Raw genomic sequence first — 20,299 nt, forward strand, 5'->3', positions numbered from 1 at the left:
ACAGATCAGGAGGTTAAACTTGCAAATTTTGATGCGCCCTAATGCACGCGCCTGCCTTTTCTTAACGGTCACCAGCGGACCTAGAATACAGTACGACATGAAGGGACCACATTTATACTCCTGTTCACTGTGTTTTGGGGGTCTTCTCCTGGCTGGCAGGGCAGAGGATTGACATTAAAGATGTGGATTGATCATCATGACATGCTGTGGTCTCACTCTTTCTACCAACACCTATTAGTGCAGCGACACATTCCCATGACAACAGTCACTCTATACAGAGTATCTGGTATTTTTGTAACCTCCAAAAGAAAAACTAAAAACAAGAAAAAAATATTAATATGAGACCATCTCTTCGTCAAATGTAATTCAAAAAATTATAATTTTACAGAAAATATACAATATTCAAAATTGGCCAAATTGTCAGCTATCTAAGAAAGGATTAGGATTAGGAAATATATTTTTGTGGGGGGGTCCCTAGTTCAAACATGATTTTTTGGGTGTCTCCAGTTCAGTTATTAAGGGGCAAAGCCCAAAGGGCCAATGGTCCGTCCTTTTTTGTAGTTCTCTGTTACAGGCACTTATTGTAGTTGTCTTTTTAAGGGGTAGCGCCCGAAGTGCCTGGCCCTTTAAAAACAAAATTGCATTTCTGGCTTAACCGTGCAGTCGGTTTTCGAGAAACTTGGCAATATGGTAGAGGGGTGCCAAAGGGTGAGAACGCAAAGCCTACGGCCATTGGCCAAAGGGTGGCGCTATAGCACTCAATCGAAAATGCATTTGAACAGGTATAGCTCATGAACCGACCGAACCAACAATAAAACTTGGATAGACATGCGTCTCCTGATGTCGAACAACTTTGTGTTCTGACTTTTGACCTCTGACCCTGGCTAATGCTGCATTCACATGGAATCAGGCAAGCGGTAGATGGCAAACCGGAAGTCATTTTAGTGGACGGGAGCAGGACGGTAAACGGAACAGGACGACACGGCAACCTGGCAGCCAGATCCGGTGACGGTAACGGCAGACGGCATCAATGTTAAAAGATTAAATCTTTTTACTGTGCCTTCCAGCAGGTTTTGCCGTTTGCCATCTACCGCTTGCCTGATTCCATGTGAATGCATTAGATCAGTGAAGATCACCCACGATCACCCAAGAAGGCTGTGGCTCAGGAGGTAGAGCAGGTCGTCCAATGATCCATGGGTCGGCGGATCGAATCCCGGCTCCTCCTCTCTACATGTCGAAGTGTCCTTGGGCAAGACACTGAATTTATTCACCATTTTGAATTATACATATTTTCTTATGTCAGCACTCCAGGCCAAACTATGCAGTTGTTTTTTTACGAATTGTGGCATTATGGTAGAGAACAACAACACCCTGCTTAGACACAAAGCCCACAACCATTGGCCAAAGGGTGGCGCTATAGCACTCAATTGAAAAACAGCTATAGATCATGAACTGCCAGCTCATGAACCGCCAGTAATAATTACTAGGAAATTACTAATAGGTACTAATTTAGACTCCCTGATGTTGGTGTCCAGTCATCAGTGGTGGACAAAGTACGCATACTCAAGTATTCAAAATTACAAAGTACTTTTTCCTTTTAATATCAATGCATCATGGATTCAAATTGTCAAAAGTGCAAAAAGCTGATCTACAAGCTCAAAGCGTGTCACACCGCAACACAAGGTTGTAGATCGTCTATTTGAAAATGTGAAGGCAGTTGCAAAACGCATCTATCTATCTATCTATCTATCTATCTATCTATCTATCTATCTATCTATCTATGACAGTTACACACCCCCACCAACAGGAGGCGAAAGGCATTTAGGCAACAGTGCCTGGATTCTTTTGTTGCGCATGCGTGGAAAACCTTTGACCCGGAAGTGCTTGTTTGCATCACTTCACGTGGCTGCGTCTAGTTTTCCATTACGGAGATGGCTGTTTGTTGAACATGTTGTCGTGTCTCTCGGGAATTGTTGATGTTTGTGCCTTTATTACACATTCTATATTACAGTAGGAACAGAAAGCTTGGTGGAAATGTCTCCTAAAGGAGGTAAAAAGCGTCAAATGGAGTCTGTACGGCTGAAGATAAATGAACAGCTAGCGTCGGTGGGAGAGGAGATATTGTTTGTTGTGGACAAACAGCAGCGTGGCGCTGCTGATGATGGTAGTGTGGAGCTTAGCGTCAGAGTGTTTGTGTTGGACCGCCTCAGCGTGGTGGGAGAGTTCATGGTCAACCTCTTCCAGAGAGAGATGGAGACACTAGAAACTCTGCTGGAGACACAAAACAAACTGCTGGACATTGATCTACACACTGCAGGTTAGTAGACTCTAAACAACACCAGCTTAGCTACAACAACTAGCATTAAGCTAGCTGGACGGAACTACATTTCCCAGTAGTTATACTAGCCCTGAAACATTCAACGATCCAAACCTCTAACTCCACATGGTGAGGGCCCTGGGGTGTCTTGACTCATACTCCATATCCAACAGAAAATAGGTGCAAAGAGGAATTGTAATTCAACAAAAAACTATGTATTATGTTCCACAAAAGTCCACTTGAATAATCAAACTGTAAATGTCAAATGAATAGCTCCAAAATAAATAAGAAATAAATGAGTATGCTAGTAAGTAAGTATGAAATAAGGTAAAAAACTATGCCATCCCAGCCTCACCAAACATTTTCCATTGTTCTCAAAAGGCATGTCAAGAGACCTTAGACTCTCCCACTGAGCCTTTCAAAATAAAATACAAGTTACAATTCACTGTTGTACTTTAAAGGGGAGAAATTATAAAGGAAGTGCAAAGGGTCTCACTAAATTGACATGACATACTAAGTTTCTAATTAGGGGCCAAGGTTAGGTTAATTGGGTATTGAGGGTTAATTGGGTCTTGTGTTGATGGATTATTGGGTTTAGGGGTTGGTGGGTTATTGGGTTAGGTTGATAGGAACTTGGGTATTGCCCTATTCATTTCTTTTCACATGTTTAATCATGTTATAAAAAATCATTGACAGGTGAGATATTAAGTTCCCACCCCTGTCTATCCCGTAAAAATACCGAGGGGTCTTTATCTCATTTCTAGCCAGAGATATGATTTTTTTTGGTTAGGGGTTGTTAGGGGTTCACTACAAATTTTACAACACACGATTGAGGGGGGCGTAACGGCTGGATTTGAGCACCCAATGACCCATCAATGACCCCTCCCAATGCTTATTAATTGTCCCTAAACCCTAAGCTAGACCCCCACCCCAAAACCCATGAAGGACCACCCCCCAATGCATATTAATTGTCCCTAAACCCTAAGCTAGACCCCCACCCATAAACCCATGAAGGACCACCCCCCAATGCATATGAATTGTCCCTAAACCCTAAGCTAGACCCCCACCCCAAAACCCATGAAGGACCACCCCCCAATGCATATTAATTGTCCCTAAACCCTAAGCTAGACCCCCACCCCAAAACCCATGAAGGACCACCCCCCAATGCATATTAATTGTCCCTAAACCCTAAGCTAGACCCCCACCCCAAAACCCATGAAGGACCACCCCCCAATGCATATTAATTGTCCCTAAACCCTAAACTGGCCCCCCACCCCAAAACCCATGAAGGACCACCCCCCAATGCATATTAATTGTCCCTAAACCCTAAGCTAGACCCCCACCCCAAAACCCATGAAGGACCACCCCCCAATGCATATTAATTGTCCCTAAACCCTAAACTGGCCCCCCGCCCCAAAATCCATGAAGGACCACCCCCCAATGCATAATAATTGTCCCTAAACCCTAAGCTAGACCCCCTCCCCAAAACCCATGAAGGACCACCCCCCCAATGCATATTAATTGTCCCTAAACCCTAAACTGGCCCCCCCACCCCAAAACCCATGAAGGACCACCCCCCAATGCATATTAATTGTCCCTAAACCCTAAGCTAGACCCCCACCCCAAAACCCATGAAGGACCACCCCCCAATGCATATTAATTGTCCCTAAACCGGCCCCCCACCCCAAAATCCATCAAGGACCACCCATCCAATGCATATTAATTGTCCCTAAACCCTAAACTTGCCCCCCACCCCAAAACCCATCAAGGACCACCCCCCAATGCATATTAATTGTCCCTAAACCCTAAACTGCCCCCCCACCCCAAAACCCATCAAGGACCACCCCCCAATGCATATTAATTGTCCCTAAACCCTAACCTAGCCCCCCACCCCAAATCCATCAAGGACCACTCCCCAATGCATATTAATTGTCCCTGGACCCTAAGCTGCTCCTTAATTGTCCCCGAATCAAAGCTAGACCCTATAAAAACATAATCATAAATACACTTTTTTGCAAGCTTAGGGACCCACAAATGTGTCACTACAAACCCTTACCAATTGACTCCAAATCGTCTGAAACATGCTCCTAGCTCATTTCCCCACGACCATTTTGACAGTGCCCCCCCTTACCCCCCCAGTGCCTCCCCAGACAGTGCCCCCTCAGTGTCCCCCCCAGTGAATCCCCAAGTGCCCCCCAAGTGGCCCCCCAGTGTCCCCCAAGTGCCCCCCAAGTGTCCCCCATTGTCCCCCCAGTGCCTCCCTAGACAGTGCCCCCTCAGTGTCTCCAAGTGCCCCCCACCCCCAGTGTCCCCCCAGTGCCTTCTTCAGACAGTGCCCCCCAGCCACATAGACAAAGCCAACACTCAATGGAAATCAGACTTTGAATAGGGGACACATTAGCACATTCCAAACCAGCCTGGGACAAGAAGCATAGAGGTGTCACTGACACCAAATGGGCCATTAGACACCGGGCTCAGGAAACAAAAGAGAAACACATGTACATTTTTCTTTTTTGAAATGGAGCCATGGGGGGAATTAACCCCAATAAGGCTAAATAAACCAAAAGTCCTACAACAATAAGGTAAACTTAAACTCGGGGATAAACTGGAGAAAATCTAAGAGTGATTGGATTAGGCTTCCTTCAAGTACATGGCGAATGCACTCATTCCTTGCAATGTACTTACATACACTTACATATGTTGCGACCTTCGGTCGCAACATATGTAAGTACATTGCACTGAAGTCCCCAGGTCCCCCCAGTGTCCCTCAAGTGCCCCCCAGTGTCCCCCAGTGTCCCCCCAGTGCATCCCTAGACAGTGCCCCCTCAGTGTCTCCAAGTGCCCCCCATCCCCAGTGTCCCCCCCAGTGCCTTCTTCAGACAGTGCCCCCCAAAGTGCCCCCCCAATCCCCCCTATTTTGGCCAAAATAATATCCATAAGCCCCGCCCACCTGCAGATATTGGGTGAAAAATGAATGGAATTGATATGGAATTGGGCACCCCAATATCCTATCAAGTCCATTCATTTTTCACCCAAAAAGTCTCACTTCCGGTTTCTCCCCCCCAGTGTCCCCAAGGTGCCTCCCCAGACAGTGCCCCCCAAGTGCCCCCCCAGTGCCTCCCAAGACATTGCCCCACCAAGTGCCTCTCCAGAGTGTCCCTCCCAGTGTCCCCCCAGTGCCTCCCCAGACAGTGCCCACCCCCCAAGTGCCCCACCAGTGCCTCCCCAGACAGTGCTCCCCCAAGTGCACCCCCAGTTTCCCCCAGTGCCTCCCCAGACAGTGCCCCCCAGTGTCTCCCCAGTGCCTCCCCAGACAGTGCCCCCCCAAGTGCCCCCCAAGTGCCTCCCCAGACAGTGCTCCCCCGCAAGTGCCCCCCCAGTGTCCCCCACTGGCCCCCAGTGCCTCCCCAGACAGTGCCCCCCAGTGTCCACCCAGTGCCTCCCCAGACAGTGCCCCCCTGTGTCCCCCTAGTGACTCCCCAGGCAGTGCCCCCCCAAGTGCCCCCCCAGTGCCTCCCAAGACATTGCCCCACCAAGTGCCCCCCCAGTGCCTCCCCAGACATTGCCCCCCCATGTGCCCCTCCCAGTGCCTCTCCAGAGTGCCCCTCCCAGTGTCCCCCCAGTGCCTCCCCAGACAGTGCCCACCCCCCAAGTGCCCCACCAGTGCCTCCCCAGACAGTGCTCCCCCCAAGTGCACCCCCAGTTTCCCCCAGTGTCCCCCCAGTGCCTCCCCAGACAGTGCCCCCCAGTGTCCCCCCAGTGCCTCCCCAGACAGTGCCCCCCAGTGTCCCTACTAGAGAAAACACCAAAGAACACCACGGTAGCACATTGCATCCTGTCGGTTGGGATAAACAACAAGGGCCACGCTACCGCTTCAGCACAGAAGTCGATGAGATCGAGCATCGTAGCAGCACAGAACGCCTTTCCAGCCGCAAGTATCCATGTCCCTTTAATCAATTTCTCAAATGACCTCCCAGCAAAGGATAGGCATAACTTAAGAGATTTAAATCGCGTTATTGCAAAACAAAATTTCCTCCCGAAATTGGATGAACGGGATTTTAAAGTGGTTCATGATAACATACATTGGAAAACAGAGACAGGCAAAGCAATGCTTGAAAATTGGCTCCTTAGTTTAAACTAATTGACCCCATAAACCAAGAAAGGAGGGGGGGGAAGTCAAACATAATTAATCTGTCCCATTACTTCCAGCCGGATCAACATCGGACCGAACTGCTGGAAAAGGGACTTTCATTTGTCCCGACCCTAGACATCTACAAACAACAAACCAACAGATTAAAGAAGGACCTCTCCCAGTATCACCGCAGACTGAAACTAGCTACACACTTTAGAATGGACCAGGGGAGGGAAATACCACCCTTCCAGCCAGGATCAAACTGGGAACCTGCAGACGCTGTGCTCCCACAGAGCCTGAAACAACTGATCCAGGACGACACAAACACGGTAAGACACATACCAGGACACCTTAAGGAGAAAGATAACCTCACAACAGAACAAGCTAAAGCACTGAGGGAACTAGCCAACAACCAACAGATTGTAATCAAGCCAGCAGATAAAGGCTCCTGTATAGTAATAATGGACAGACACCAATACCTGTTTGAAGGGGAGAGACAGCTCAGCAATCAGGATCATTATAGGCAATTAGACAGACCAATTTACAAACAAACTGCTGTAAAGGCCAAAGCCATCATAAAAAGACTGAGGGAAAAGAAGCACATAAACGCCAAACAACAACAATATTTGCTCGGACAGGACACTCCACGAGCGAGGATATTTTATCTTTTGCCAAAAATCCACAAGAGCCCGGATTCATGGACAATACCATACGAAATACCGCCGGGGAGACCAATTGTGTCTGACTGTGGCAGTGAGACCTATCAGACAGCAGAGTATATTGAACACTTCCTGAACCCACTGTCAATAAGACACCCCAGTTTTATAAAAGACACTTACGATTTTGTAGGCAAAATCAAAGCAATAGTAGTACCAAAAGAAGCCTTTCTGTTTTCGATAGATATAGACAGCCTCTACACAAACATTGAGACGACAGCAGGGCTACAAGCAGTCAAGGAAGTTTTCAGTAAATACCCAGACACAAATCGACCAGAGGAGGAATTACTCCAATTGTTAGACTTAAATCTAACCAGGAATGATTTTTCCTTCAATAACAAGTTATATCTACAAACCAAAGGGACGGCCATGGGAAAGAGGTTTGCACCATCTTATGCAAACATTTACATGAGCATATGGGAACAGACAGCCCTAGAAAAATGCAGACTAAAACCAACACATTACTATAGATTTCTGGATGATATCTTTGGAATATGGGAACATAGCAAAGAAGAATTCCAGGCATTTATTGATGTGTTAAATAGCCATCATAGATCCATAACGATAAAATATGTGACACACACGGAAAGTATTGACTTTCTTGATGTCACAATCTTCAAGGGCCCAAACTTCAACACAAACGGGAAATTAGACTTAAAAGTATTCTTTAAGGAAACAGACACTCACGCCTTACTACACAAAACGTCATTCCACCCACCACACTCGTACACAGGTATAGTCAAATCACAACTGCTGCGATTCCATAGGATTTGCACGCAAGGAAGTGATTTCAAAATAGCCTGTAAAACGCTATTTAATGCTCTCAGACTACGAGGTTACACCAGGACATTCCTACGGAAAGCTCACAATACCTTCTTAGAGGTAAGAGTACGGGATCAAGGCCCAAAAATAGCCCTAGTAACCAGTTATTCAACACAGAGCAGACTAGCCAACAACAGATTAAAAAGGAATTTTGAGAACCGAACAGATGATCTTCTAAAGGAATATAAAATAATATCAGCCTACAGAAAAAACAAAAATCTTAAAGACTATCTGGTACAGAGCAAGCTAAAAGGAATCAACACACCAGCACGCCAGAGACCAGAATACTTCAAACCCAAACAAATAGTTAAAAATAGAACTACAAAACGTGTACTGGAGATTAAACAACAGATAACAGCCAGCACCAGCAACTGTATTTATTTAATCACATGTGAAAAATGTGGCTTACAATATGTCGGAGAAACGAGTAAAACAATAGCTGCAAGGCTGAGACAACACAGGTACAATATTAACAATGCAAAAAAGACAACTACAAGGATTGTCCAACATTTCATGGCACATGGCATTGCAGATCTAAAAGTGTCTGGACTCCAACACAATCCCAACTGGACAGTAGGACAAAGACGTTTTAATGAAAGACAGTGGATCAAGAACCTCAACACGGATTTTCCTGGAGGTTTAAACATGCCAAAAAATTAGACAAGTTGTTTTGATTTTGTACCAAAACTCCACAGACACATAGACAAAGCCAACACTCAATGGAAATCAGACTTTGAATAGGGGACACATTAGCACATTCCAAATCAACCTGGGACAAGAAACAAAGAGGTGTCACTGACACCAAATGGGCCATTAGACACCCAGGGAACAAAAGAGAAACACATGTAAATTTTTCTTTTTTGAAATGGAGCCATGGGGTGAATTAACCCCAATAAGGCTAAATAAACCAAAAATCCTACAACAATAGGGTAAATTTAAACTCAGGGATAAACTGGATAAAATCTAAGAGTGATTGGATTAGACTTCCTTCAAGTACATGGCGAATGCACTCATTCCTTGCAATGTACTTACATACACTTACATATGTTGCGACCTTCGGTCGCAACATATGTAAGTACATTGCACTGAAGTCCCCAGGTCCCCCCAGTGCCTCCCCAGACAGTGCCCCCCAGTGTCCCCCCAGTGCCTCCCCAGACAGTGCCCCCCAAGTGCCCCCCAAGTGCCCCCCCAGTGTCCCCCCAGTGCCTCCCTAGACAGTGCCCCCTCAGTGTCTCCAAGTGCCCCCCCCCCCCCCCCCAGTGTCCCCCCCAGTGCCTTCTTCAGACAGTACCCCCCAAAGTGCCCCCCCAATCCCCCCCATTTTGGCCAAAATAATATCCCTAAGCCCCGCCCACCTGCAGTTTCAGATATTGGGTGAAAAATGAATGGAATTGATATGGAATTGGGCACCCCAATATCTTATCAAGTCCATTCATTTTTCACCCAAAAACTATCACCTCCGGTTTTCAGATATTGGGTGAAAAATTAATGGAATTGATACGGAATTGGGCACCCCAATATCTTATCAAGTTCATTAATTTTTCACCCAAAAAGTATCACTTCCGGTTTCAGATATTGTGCCAGTGCCTCCGTAGAGAGTGCTCCCCCCAAGTGCCCCCCAGTGCCTCCCCAGACAGTGCCCCCCCCCCCCCAAGTGCCCCACCAGTGTCCCCCCAGTCCCTCCCCAGACAGTGCCCCACCAAGTGCCCCCCCAGTGTCCCCCCCAGTGCCTCCCCAGACAGTGTCCCCCAAGTGCCCCCCCAATTTCCCCCCAGTGCCTCCCCAGACAGTGCCCCCCCAGACAGTGTCCCCCCAGTGCCTCCCCAGACAGTGCCCCCCAGTGTCGCCCCAGTGCCTCACCAGACAGTGCCCACCCCCCAAGTGCCCCCCAGTGCCTCCCCAAGTGCCCCCCCAAGTGCCCCCCCGTGTCCCCCACTGGCCCCCAGTGCCTCCCCAGACAGTGCCCCCCAAGTGCCCCCCCAGTGTCCACCCAGTGCCTCCCCAGACAGTGCCCCAAACTGTCCCCCTAGTGACTCCCCAGACAGTGCCCCCCCAAGTGCCCCCAAGTGCCTCCCAAGACATTGCCCCACCAAGTGCCTCCCCAGACATTGCCCCCCCCCCCCCCATGTGCCCCTCCCAGTGTCCCCCCCAGTGCCTCTCCAGAGTGCCCCTCCCAGTGTCCCCCCAGTGCCTCCCCAGACAGTGCCCACCCCCCAAGTGCCCCACCAGTGCCTCCCCAGACAGTGCTCCCCCCAAGTGCCCCCCAGTGTCTCCTATTGCCTCCCCAGACAGTGCCCCCCAGTGTCCCCCCAGTGCCTCCCCAGACAGTGCCCCCCAAGTGCCCTCCCCAGTGTCCCTCAGTGCCCCCCCAGTGCCTCCCCAGACAGTGCCCCCAAGTGCCTCCCCAGACAGTGCCCCCCCAGTGTCCCCCAGTGCCCACCCAGTGCCTCCCCAGATAGTGCCCCCTAGTGTCCGCCCAGTGCCTCCCCAGACAGTTCCCCCCCCAAGTGCCCCCCCAGTGTCCTGACAGAAACATCAAGTATGATTTCCGGCACACCTCGTCGCTGCGAATCCAATGGTCTTGCGTAAAGTAATATCTTATCTTTATCTTATCTTTATAGAGTTAGGTATGTAGGTTAGGGTTAGGCCATGCATGTCAATGCAAACAATAAACTATCAAACATAATTCATAAAATGCCCAATTAGCGGAATAAGCCCTTAATCCTACCATTCCCCTCCCCCGATGAAAAATCCTTGAGGGGGATCTGACACAGATATTCACTGGATGCCTGGGAGCAAGGTGGGGAGCGATTCGGGGTAGTTGCTGGGTAACATTGGGTTTGGGTTAGGGGTATTACATATTAATTGTCCCTAAACCCTTTGCTAGTTCAAACTCCTCTTCATCATCGTCCTCCTCATCCTCCTCCACCTCTGGGGGATTAGGTGCAACCTCAGGAGGGGGGTTAGGCTGGAGATGTTGGGGTAACCCCTCCTCCTCATCCTCTTCCTCCTGGTCATCAGGTTAGGGTGGTAACTTGTAATTGGGTGAACAGTAAAGGGAGGTTGATAGTTAGCTGGGTGGGGGCCTCAAATGAAGCATTACTACATTTCCGTGATCGTAAGTACTTTGATTGACCTCTCGTGAACCGTAAATGCTAGTATCATAATGCAGATGTCTACGCGTGCAGCAGATAATTCCGAAAAGAATGGATGGTGATTGAATACCTGTGGGACCCCATGACCTGACATATGGCAGGCCAAAGGTCAGGGTTAGGGTTTCGACACTAAAATTGGTGGCATCTGCATGATAATTGGGGGCCTCTAAATACCACCTGGATGGCGTCTGGGGTCTGTTTTTCGGACCAAACGTACCCAGGGCTGTGATCTTATATGTTAACGGGTGATTAACATCTGCATGATAATTGGGGGCCTCTAAATACCACCTGGATGGCGTCTGGGGTCTGTTTTTCGGACCAAACGTATCCAGGGCTGTGATCTTATATGTTAACGGGTGATTGGGTCAATCTCTTTTTTTATAACCATTCGAGATAGAATGAATCTCTGCTCAACAACCTTTATACACATGTTTGCTGAACCCCAGGGGACGTGTCCTTCGAAGGACGGGCCACTTGGACCGTCGCCCCCTGAGTTCTGAGCTTTTAGACAGCAGAAGGCCGTAATAGAGGCCTTGGTTAGGGGTAGAGCTTGCTCTTTCGAAACCACCACACACATGACCATGGAGGTCAGCAGTGAGGTGCCACACATTTCAGAGCTTGATTCCTGACTCATGTAGAAAAAGGTTAGGGTGGTAACTTGTAATTGGGTGAACATTAAAGGGAGGTTGATAGTTAGCTGGGCAGAGGCCTCAAATGAAGCCTTAATAAAGTTTGGGGAGCTTGCTCTTTCGAAACCACGCGACAGCCGTGCACAGCACCGGCTCGAGGCCTGTACGGACGGATTGGGCTCGGCTTCACGATTCAGAAAACGTCCTGTCTGTGCGAAAAGGACCCCCCATTTATGATATATCTTTGTTCCAATTAGTAATCAATCTCCCCAGTGCCTCCCCAAGTGCCCCCCCAAGTGCCCCCCCCCGTGTCCCCCACTGGCCCCCAGTGCCTCCCCAGACAGTGACCCCCAAGTGCCCCCCCAGTGTCCACCCAGTGCCTCCCCAGACAGTGCCCCAAACTGTCCCCCTAGTGACTCCCCAGACAGTGCCCCCCCAAGTGCCCCCCAGTGCCTCCCAAGACATTGCCCCACCAAGTGCCCCCCCAGTGCCTCCCCAGACATTGCCCCCCCCCCATGTGCCCCTCCCAGTGTCCCCCCCAGTGCCTCTCCAGAGTGCCCCTCCCAGTGTCCCCCCAGTGCCTCCCCAGACAGTGCCCACCCCCCAAGTGCCCCACCAGTGCCTCCCCAGACAGTGCTCCCCCCAAGTGCCCCCCCATTGCCTCCCCAGACAGTGCCCCCCAGTGTCCCCCCAGTGCCTCCCCAGACAGTGCCCCCCAAGTGCCCTCCCCAGTGTCCCTCAGTGCCCCCCCAGTGCCTCCCCAGACAGTGCCCCCCAGTGTCCCCCAAGTGCCTCCCCAGACAGTGCCCCCCAGTGTCCCCCAGTGCCCACCCAGTGCCTCCCCAGATAGTGCCCCCTAGTGTCCGCCCAGTGCCTCCCCAGACAGTTCCCCCCCCAAGTGCCCCCCCAGTGTCCTGACAGAAACATCAAGTATGATTTCCGGCACACCTCGTCGCTGCGAATCCAATGGTCTTGCGTAAAGTAATATCTTATCTTTATCTTATCTTTATAGAGTTAGGTATGTAGGTTAGGGTTAGGCCATGCATGTCAATGCAAACAATAAACTATCAAACATAATTCATAAAATGCCCAATTAGCGGAATAAGCCCTTAATCCTACCATTCCCCTCCCCCGATGAAAAATCCTTGAGGGGGATCTGACACAGATATTCACTGGATGCCTGGGAGCAAGGTGGGGAGCGATTCGGGGTAGTTGCTGGGTAACATTGGGTTTGGGTTAGGGGTATTACATATTAATTGTCCCTAAACCCTTTGCTAGTTCAAACTCCTCTTCATCATCGTCCTCCTCATCCTCCTCCACCTCTGGGGGATTAGGTGCAACCTCAGGAGGGGGGTTAGGCTGGAGATGTTGGGGTAACCCCTCCTCCTCATCCTCTTCCTCCTGGTCATCAGGTTAGGGTGGTAACTTGTAATTGGGTGAACAGTAAAGGGAGGTTGATAGTTAGCTGGGTGGGGGCCTCAAATGAAGCATTACTACATTTCCGTGATCGTAAGTACTTTGATTGACCTCTCGTGAACCGTAAATGCTAGTATCATAATGCAGATGTCTACGCGTGCAGCAGATAATTCCGAAAAGAATGGATGGTGATTGAATACCTGTGGGACCCCATGACCTGACATATGGCAGGCCAAAGGTCAGGGTTAGGGTTTCGACACTAACGTCTGGGGTCTGTTTTTCGGACCAAACGTACCCAGGGCTGTGATCTTATATGTTAACGGGTGATTAACATCTGCATGATAATTGGGGGCCTCTAAATACCACCTGGATGGCGTCTGGGGTCTGTTTTTCGGACCAAACGTACCCAGGGCTGTGATCTTATATGTTAACGGGTGATTGGGTCAATCTCTTTTTTTATAACCATTCGAGATAGAATGAATCTCTGCTCAACAACCTTTATACACATGTTTGCTGAACCCCAGGGGACGTGTCCTTCGAAGGACGGGCCACTTGGACCGTCGCCCCCTGAGTTCTGAGCTTTTAGACAGCAGAAGGCCGTAATAGAGGCCTTGGTTAGGGGTAGAGCTTGCTCTTTCGAAACCACCACACACATGACCATGGAGGTCAGCAGTGAGGTGCCACACATTTCAGAGCTTGATTCCTGACTCATGTAGAAAAAGGTTAGGGTGGTAACTTGTAATTGGGTGAACATTAAAGGGAGGTTGATAGTTAGCTGGGCAGAGGCCTCAAATGAAGCCTTAATAAAGTTTGGGGAGCTTGCTCTTTCGAAACCACGCGACAGCCGTGCACAGCACCGGCTCGAGGCCTGTACGGACGGATTGGGCTCGGCTTCACGATTCAGAAAACGTCCTGTCTGTGCGAAAAGGACCCCCCATTTATGATATATCTTTGTTCCAATTAGTAATCAATCTCCCCAGTGCCTCCCCAAGTGCCCCCCCCCGTGTCCCCCACTGGCCCCCAGTGCCTCCCCAGACAGTGCCCCCCAAGTGCCCCCCCAGTGTCCACCCAGTGCCTCCCCAGACAGTGCCCCAAACTGTCCCCCTAGTGACTCCCCAGACAGTGCCCCCCCAAGTGCCCCCCAGTGCCTCCCAAGACATTGCCCCACCAAGTGCCCCCCCAGTGCCTCCCCAGACATTGCCCCCCCCATGTGCCCCTCCCAGTGTCCCCCCCAGTGCCTCTCCAGAGTGCCCCTCCCAGTGTCCCCCCAGTGCCTTCCCAGACAGTGCCCACCCCCCAAGTGCCCCACCAGTGCCTCCCCAGACAGTGCTCCCCCCAAGTGCCCCCCAGTGTCCCCCCATTGCCTCCCCAGACAGTGCCCCCCAGTGTCCCCCCAGTGCCTCCCCAGACAGTGCCCCCCAAGTGCCCTCCCCAGTGTCCCTCAGTGCCCCCCCAGTGCCTCCCCAGACAGTGCCCCCCAGTGTCCCCCAAGTGCCTCCCCAGACAGTGCCCCCCCAGTGTCCCCCAGTGCCCACCCAGTGCCTCCCCAGATAGTGCCCCCTAGTGTCCGCCCAGTGCCTCCCCAGACAGTTCCCCCCCCAAGTGCCCCCCCAGTGTCCTGACAGAAACATCAAGTATGATTTCCGGCACACCTCGTCGCTGCGAATCCAATGGTCTTGCGTAAAGTAATATCTTATCTTTATCTTATCTTTATAGAGTTAGGTATGTAGGTTAGGGTTAGGCCATGCATGTCAATGCAAACAATAAACTATCAAACATAATTCATAAAATGCCCAATTAGCGGAATAAGCCCTTAATCCTACCATTCCCCTCCCCCGATGAAAAATCCTTGAGGGGGATCTGACACAGATATTCACTGGATGCCTGGGAGCAAGGTGGGGAGCGATTCTGGGTAGTTGCTGGGTAACATTGGGTTTGGGTTAGGGGTATTACATATTAATTGTCCCTAAACCCTTTGCTAGTTCAAACTCCTCTTCATCATCGTCCTCCTCATCCTCCTCCACCTCTGGGGGATTAGGTGCAACCTCAGGAGGGGGGTTAGGCTGGAGATGTTGGGGTAACCCCTCCTCATCCTCTTCCTCCTGGTCATCAGGTTAGGGTGGTAACTTGTAATTGGGTGAACAGTAAAGGGAGGTTGATAGTTAGATGGGTGGGGGCCTCAAATGAAGCATTACTACATTTCCGTGATCGTAAGTACTTTGATTGACCTCTCGTGAACCGTAAATGCTAGTATCATAATGCAGATGTCTACGCGTGCAGCAGATAATTCCGAAAAGAATGGATGGTGATTGAATACCTGTGGGACCCCATGACCTGACATATGGCAGGCCAAAGGTCAGGGTTAGGGTTTCGACACTAAAATTGGTGGCATCTGCATGATAATTGGGGGCCTCTAAATACCACCTGGATGGCGTCTGGGGTCTGTTTTTCGGACCAAACGTACCCAGGGCTGTGATCTTATATGTTAACGGGTGATTAACATCTGCATGATAATTGGGGGCCTCTAAATACCACCTGGATGGCGTCTGGGGTCTGTTTTTCGGACCAAACGTACCCAGGGCTGTGATCTTATATGTTAACGGGTGATTGGGTCAATCTCTTTTTTTATAACCATTCGAGATAGAATGAATCTCTGCTCAACAACCTTTATACACATGTTTGCTGAACCCCAGGGGACGTGTCCTTCGAAGGACGGGCCACTTGGACCGTCGCCCCCTGAGTTCTGAGCTTTTAGACAGCAGAAGGCCGTAATAGAGGCCTTGGTTAGGGGTAGAGCTTGCTCTTTCGAAACCACCACACACATGACCATGGAGGTCAGCAGTGAGGTGCCACACATTTCAGAGCTTGATTCCTGACTCATGTAGAAAAAGGTTAGGGTGGTAACTTGTAATTGGGTGAACATTAAAGGGAGGTTGATAGTTAGCTGGGCAGAGGCCTCAAATGAAGCCTTAATAAAGTTTGGGGAGCTTGCTCTTTCGAAACCACGCGACAGCCGTGCACAGCACCGGCTCGAGGCCTGTACGGACGGATTGGGCTCAGCTTCACGATTCAGAAAACGTCCTGTCTGTGCGAAAAGGACCCCCCATTTATGATATATCTTTGTTCCAATTAGTAATCAATCTCCCCAGTGCCTCCCCAAGTGCCCCCCCAAGTGCCCCCCCCCGTGTCCCCCACTGGCCCCCAGTGCCTCCCCAGACAGTGCCCCCCAAGTGCCCCCCCAGTGTCCACCCAGTGCCTCCCCAGACAGTGCCCCAAACTGTCCCCCTAGTGACTCCCCAGACAGTGCCCCCCCAAGTGCCCCCCAGTGCCTCCCAAGACATTGCCCCACCAAGTGCCCCCCCAGTGCCTCCCCAGACATTGCCCCCCCCCATGTGCCCCTCCCAGTGTCCCCCCCAGTGCCTCTCCAGAGTGCCCCTCCCAGTGTCCCCCCAGTGCCTCCCCAGACAGTGCCCACCCCCCAAGTGCCCCACCAGTGCCTCCCCAGACAGTTCTCCCCCCAAGTGCCCCCCAGTGTCCCCCCATTGCCTCCCCAGACAGTGCCCCCCAGTGTCCCCCCAGTGCCTCCCCAGACAGTGCCCCCCAAGTGCCCTCCCCAGTGTCCCTCAGTGCCCCCCCAGTGCCTCCCCAGACAGTGCCCCCCAGTGTCCCCCAAGTGCCTCCCCAGACAGTGCCCCCCAGTGTCCCCCAGTGCCCACCCAGTGCCTCCCCAGATAGTGCCCCCTAGTGTCCGCCCAGTGCCTCCCCAGACAGTTCCCCCCCCAAGTGCCCCCCCAGTGTCCTGACAGAAACATCAAGTATGATTTCCGGCACACCTCGTCGCTGCGAATCCAATGGTCTTGCGTAAAGTAATATCTTATCTTTATCTTATCTTTATAGAGTTAGGTATGTAGGTTAGGGTTAGGCCATGCATGTCAATGCAAACAATAAACTATCAAACATAATTCATAAAATGCCCAATTAGCGGAATAAGCCCTTAATCCTACCATTCCCCTCCCCCGATGAAAAATCCTTGAGGGGGATCTGACACAGATATTCACTGGATGCCTGGGAGCAAGGTGGGGAGCGATTCTGGGTAGTTGCTGGGTAACATTGGGTTTGGGTTAGGGGTATTACATATTAATTGTCCCTAAACCCTTTGCTAGTTCAAACTCCTCTTCATCATCGTCCTCCTCATCCTCCTCCACCTCTGGGGGATTAGGTGCAACCTCAGGAGGGGGGTTAGGCTGGAGATGTTGGGGTAACCCCTCCTCCTCATCCTCTTCCTCCTGGTCATCAGGTTAGGGTGGTAACTTGTAATTGGGTGAACAGTAAAGGGAGGTTGATAGTTAGCTGGGTGGGGGCCTCAAATGAAGCATTACTACATTTCCGTGATCGTAAGTACTTTGATTGACCTCTCGTGAACCGTAAATGCTAGTATCATAATGCAGATGTCTACGCGTGCAGCAGATAATTCCGAAAAGAATGGATGGTGATTGAATACATGTGGGACCCCATGACCTGACATATGGCAGGCCAAAGGTCAGGGTTAGGGTTTCGACACTAAAATTGGTGGCATCTGCATGATAATTGGGGGCCTCTAAATACCACCTGGATGGCGTCTGGGGTCTGTTTTTCGGACCAAACGTACCCAGGGCTGTGATCTTATATGTTAACGGGTGATTAACATCTGCATGATAATTGGGGGCCTCTAAATACCACCTGGATGGCGTCTGGGGTCTGTTTTTCGAACCAAACGTACCCAGGGCTGTGATCTTATATGTTAACGGGTGATTGGGTCAATCTCTTTTTTTATAACCATTCGAGATAGAATGAATCTCTGCTCAACAACCTTTATACACATGTTTGCTGAACCCCAGGGGACGTGCCCTTCGAAGGACGGGCCACTTGGACCGTCGCCCCCTGAGTTCTGAGCTTTTAGACAGCAGAAGGCCGTAATAGAGGCCTTGGTTAGGGGTAGAGCTTGCTCTTTCGAAACCACCACACACATGACCATGGAGGTCAGCAGTGAGGTGCCACACATTTCAGAGCTTGATTCCTGACTCATGTAGAAAAAGGTTAGGGTGGTAACTTGTAATTGGGTGAACATTAAAGGGAGGTTGATAGTTAGCTGGGCAGAGGCCTCAAATGAAGCCTTAATAAAGTTTGGGGAGCTTGCTCTTTCGGAACCACGCGACAGCCGTGCACAGCACCGGCTCGAGGCCTGTACGGACAGATTGGGCTCGGCTTCACGATTCAGAAAACGTCCTGTCTGTGCGAAAAGGACCCCCCATTTATGATATATCTTTGTTCCAATTAGTAATCAATCTCCATGATAATCACGCCCAAAAGACCCTGCAACACTAACCCGTCTATAAAATTGTGCACACTAATTAACCACTTTCCCGACGTGGTACAGCCACGGGACCAACACCATTCGATTCAGCGTGAAAAAGTAAGTCAGACTAAGTTGTCCTTTTTTGGAATAAGAAAAAAGTTTATAGTGCACCTAATTACGAGTGTTTAACTCCGCCCACAAAGGCCGCACGGAGGCGTGGCGCACATCCATGCGTAGGGCTCGACGAGACGAACACGTTTTTATGTGTTTCTCCACACACAGTCATGTGGTTCATAAAATCAGGGTTACACTTTGACGCACGATAACTCCGCCCACAAAGGTCGAAAAGGGGCGTGCCGCACATCCACGCATAGCTCTCGATTAGACGAACGCGCCCATATTTGTTTCCCCGCACACGGATTTATGGTTCTCAAAATTAGGGTTAACATTTTCACATTCACTATGGTGTTAGAGGGTATACTTCTATGTACCATTCGAAAGACAGGCCATAGTTGGAAAACTCCTCCTACAAGGGTCGCACGGAAATGGCGAACATATCAGAGCGTAGATCTGGGCAAGCTGAACGCGGCCCTATAAATTACTTACGTTGGCGAGCTATCGTGCATCGAAAAGTAACCCTAACCCTAGCCAATTAGGTCTGTGTGCACGGATACACATATGGGCGCGTTCGGCTCGTCGCGCTGAGTCTTAAAATGGTCTTGGTTTTGCCGAGACGTGTCCGGGGGGCAGGGTTAGGGTCTTGCACCTTTTTGGGGCCATTGAACAATAGGGCTTGATATATCATCGGGCCTGACCAAACCTCCATTTGCTTTTTTTTAAACCATTTAGATAGAATTATCTTCTGCTCCCCAAAATGTATACACATGTTCTGCAAACCCTAGGGGACGTGACCTTCCAAGGACGGACCGTTTGGACCACCCTTCCCCGATATTAGACAGGAGTAGGCCGCAAACACAACTTTGGTTAGGGGTCGAGCTCTCTCTTTCGATTCCACCAGACCCATGACCATGGAGGTCAGCAGTGAGGTGCCACACATGTCAGAGCTTGATTCCTGACTCATGTAGAAAAAGGTTAGGGTGGTAACTGGTAATTGGGTGAACAGTAAAGGGAGGTTGATAGTTAGCTGGGCGGAGGCCTCGAATGAAGCCTTACTAAAGTTTGGGGGTCATACATATTTTGATTGACCTCTCGTGAACCGTACATGCTAGGATCATAATGCAGATGTCTACGCGTTCAGTAGATCATTCTGAAAAGAATGGATGGTGATTGAACACCTGCGGGACCCCATGACCTGACTTATGGTAGGTCAAATGTCAGGGTTAGGATTTCAACACTAAAATGGGTGGCATTTGCATGATACGTAAAGGCCTCTAATTACGACCTTGATGGTACATGTCATTGGGGCAATCCCTAAAAGCATGTAAATAGCTCCTATTACAGGGTGGAGGGATGGATCAGCAGTTAGGGTGGCTCTAGATTTGGTGGGTTTCCACATGTGTCGGATTTGTATTTCCACCATATATTATGTTGAAAAAATATTTCCAAACTCTTTACACTTTGCCAGCAGATGGCAGTGGGGGGCAGTGTTAATGGAGTGGGGGGTCATTGGTTAGGGGTTAGGGATAATTGATGTGGAATTGATATATCATTGGTTAGGGTCTTGATGGTTTTTGGGGTGGGGGTCATAGGTTAGGGGGTTAGGGATAATTGATGTGGAATTGATATATCATTGGTTAGGCTCTTGATGGTTTTTGGG

At 50.0% G+C, this 20,299-nt stretch overlaps 1 protein-coding gene across 1 annotated transcript in view; it reads left to right on the plus strand.

The window, feature by feature from the left end:
- Nucleotides 1-1,880: 1,880 nt before the first annotated feature.
- LOC306930058 (uncharacterized protein) overlaps nt 1,881-20,299 on the plus strand; it is a gene marked incomplete at its 3' end in the record, with an annotated part of 74,182 nt that continues 55,763 nt past the window's right edge. The window contains exon 1 of the mRNA XM_079510801.1: nt 1,881-2,317. Within this exon, the coding sequence (XP_079366927.1) occupies nt 2,035-2,317 (283 nt within the window). The 5' untranslated portion in view covers nt 1,881-2,034. The remainder of the gene's footprint in view (nt 2,318-20,299) is intronic.

The sequence above is a fragment of the Electrona antarctica genome, assembly GCF_951216825.1.
Source record: "Electrona antarctica genome assembly, chromosome: 9".
NCBI lineage: Eukaryota > Metazoa > Chordata > Actinopteri > Myctophiformes > Myctophidae > Electrona > Electrona antarctica.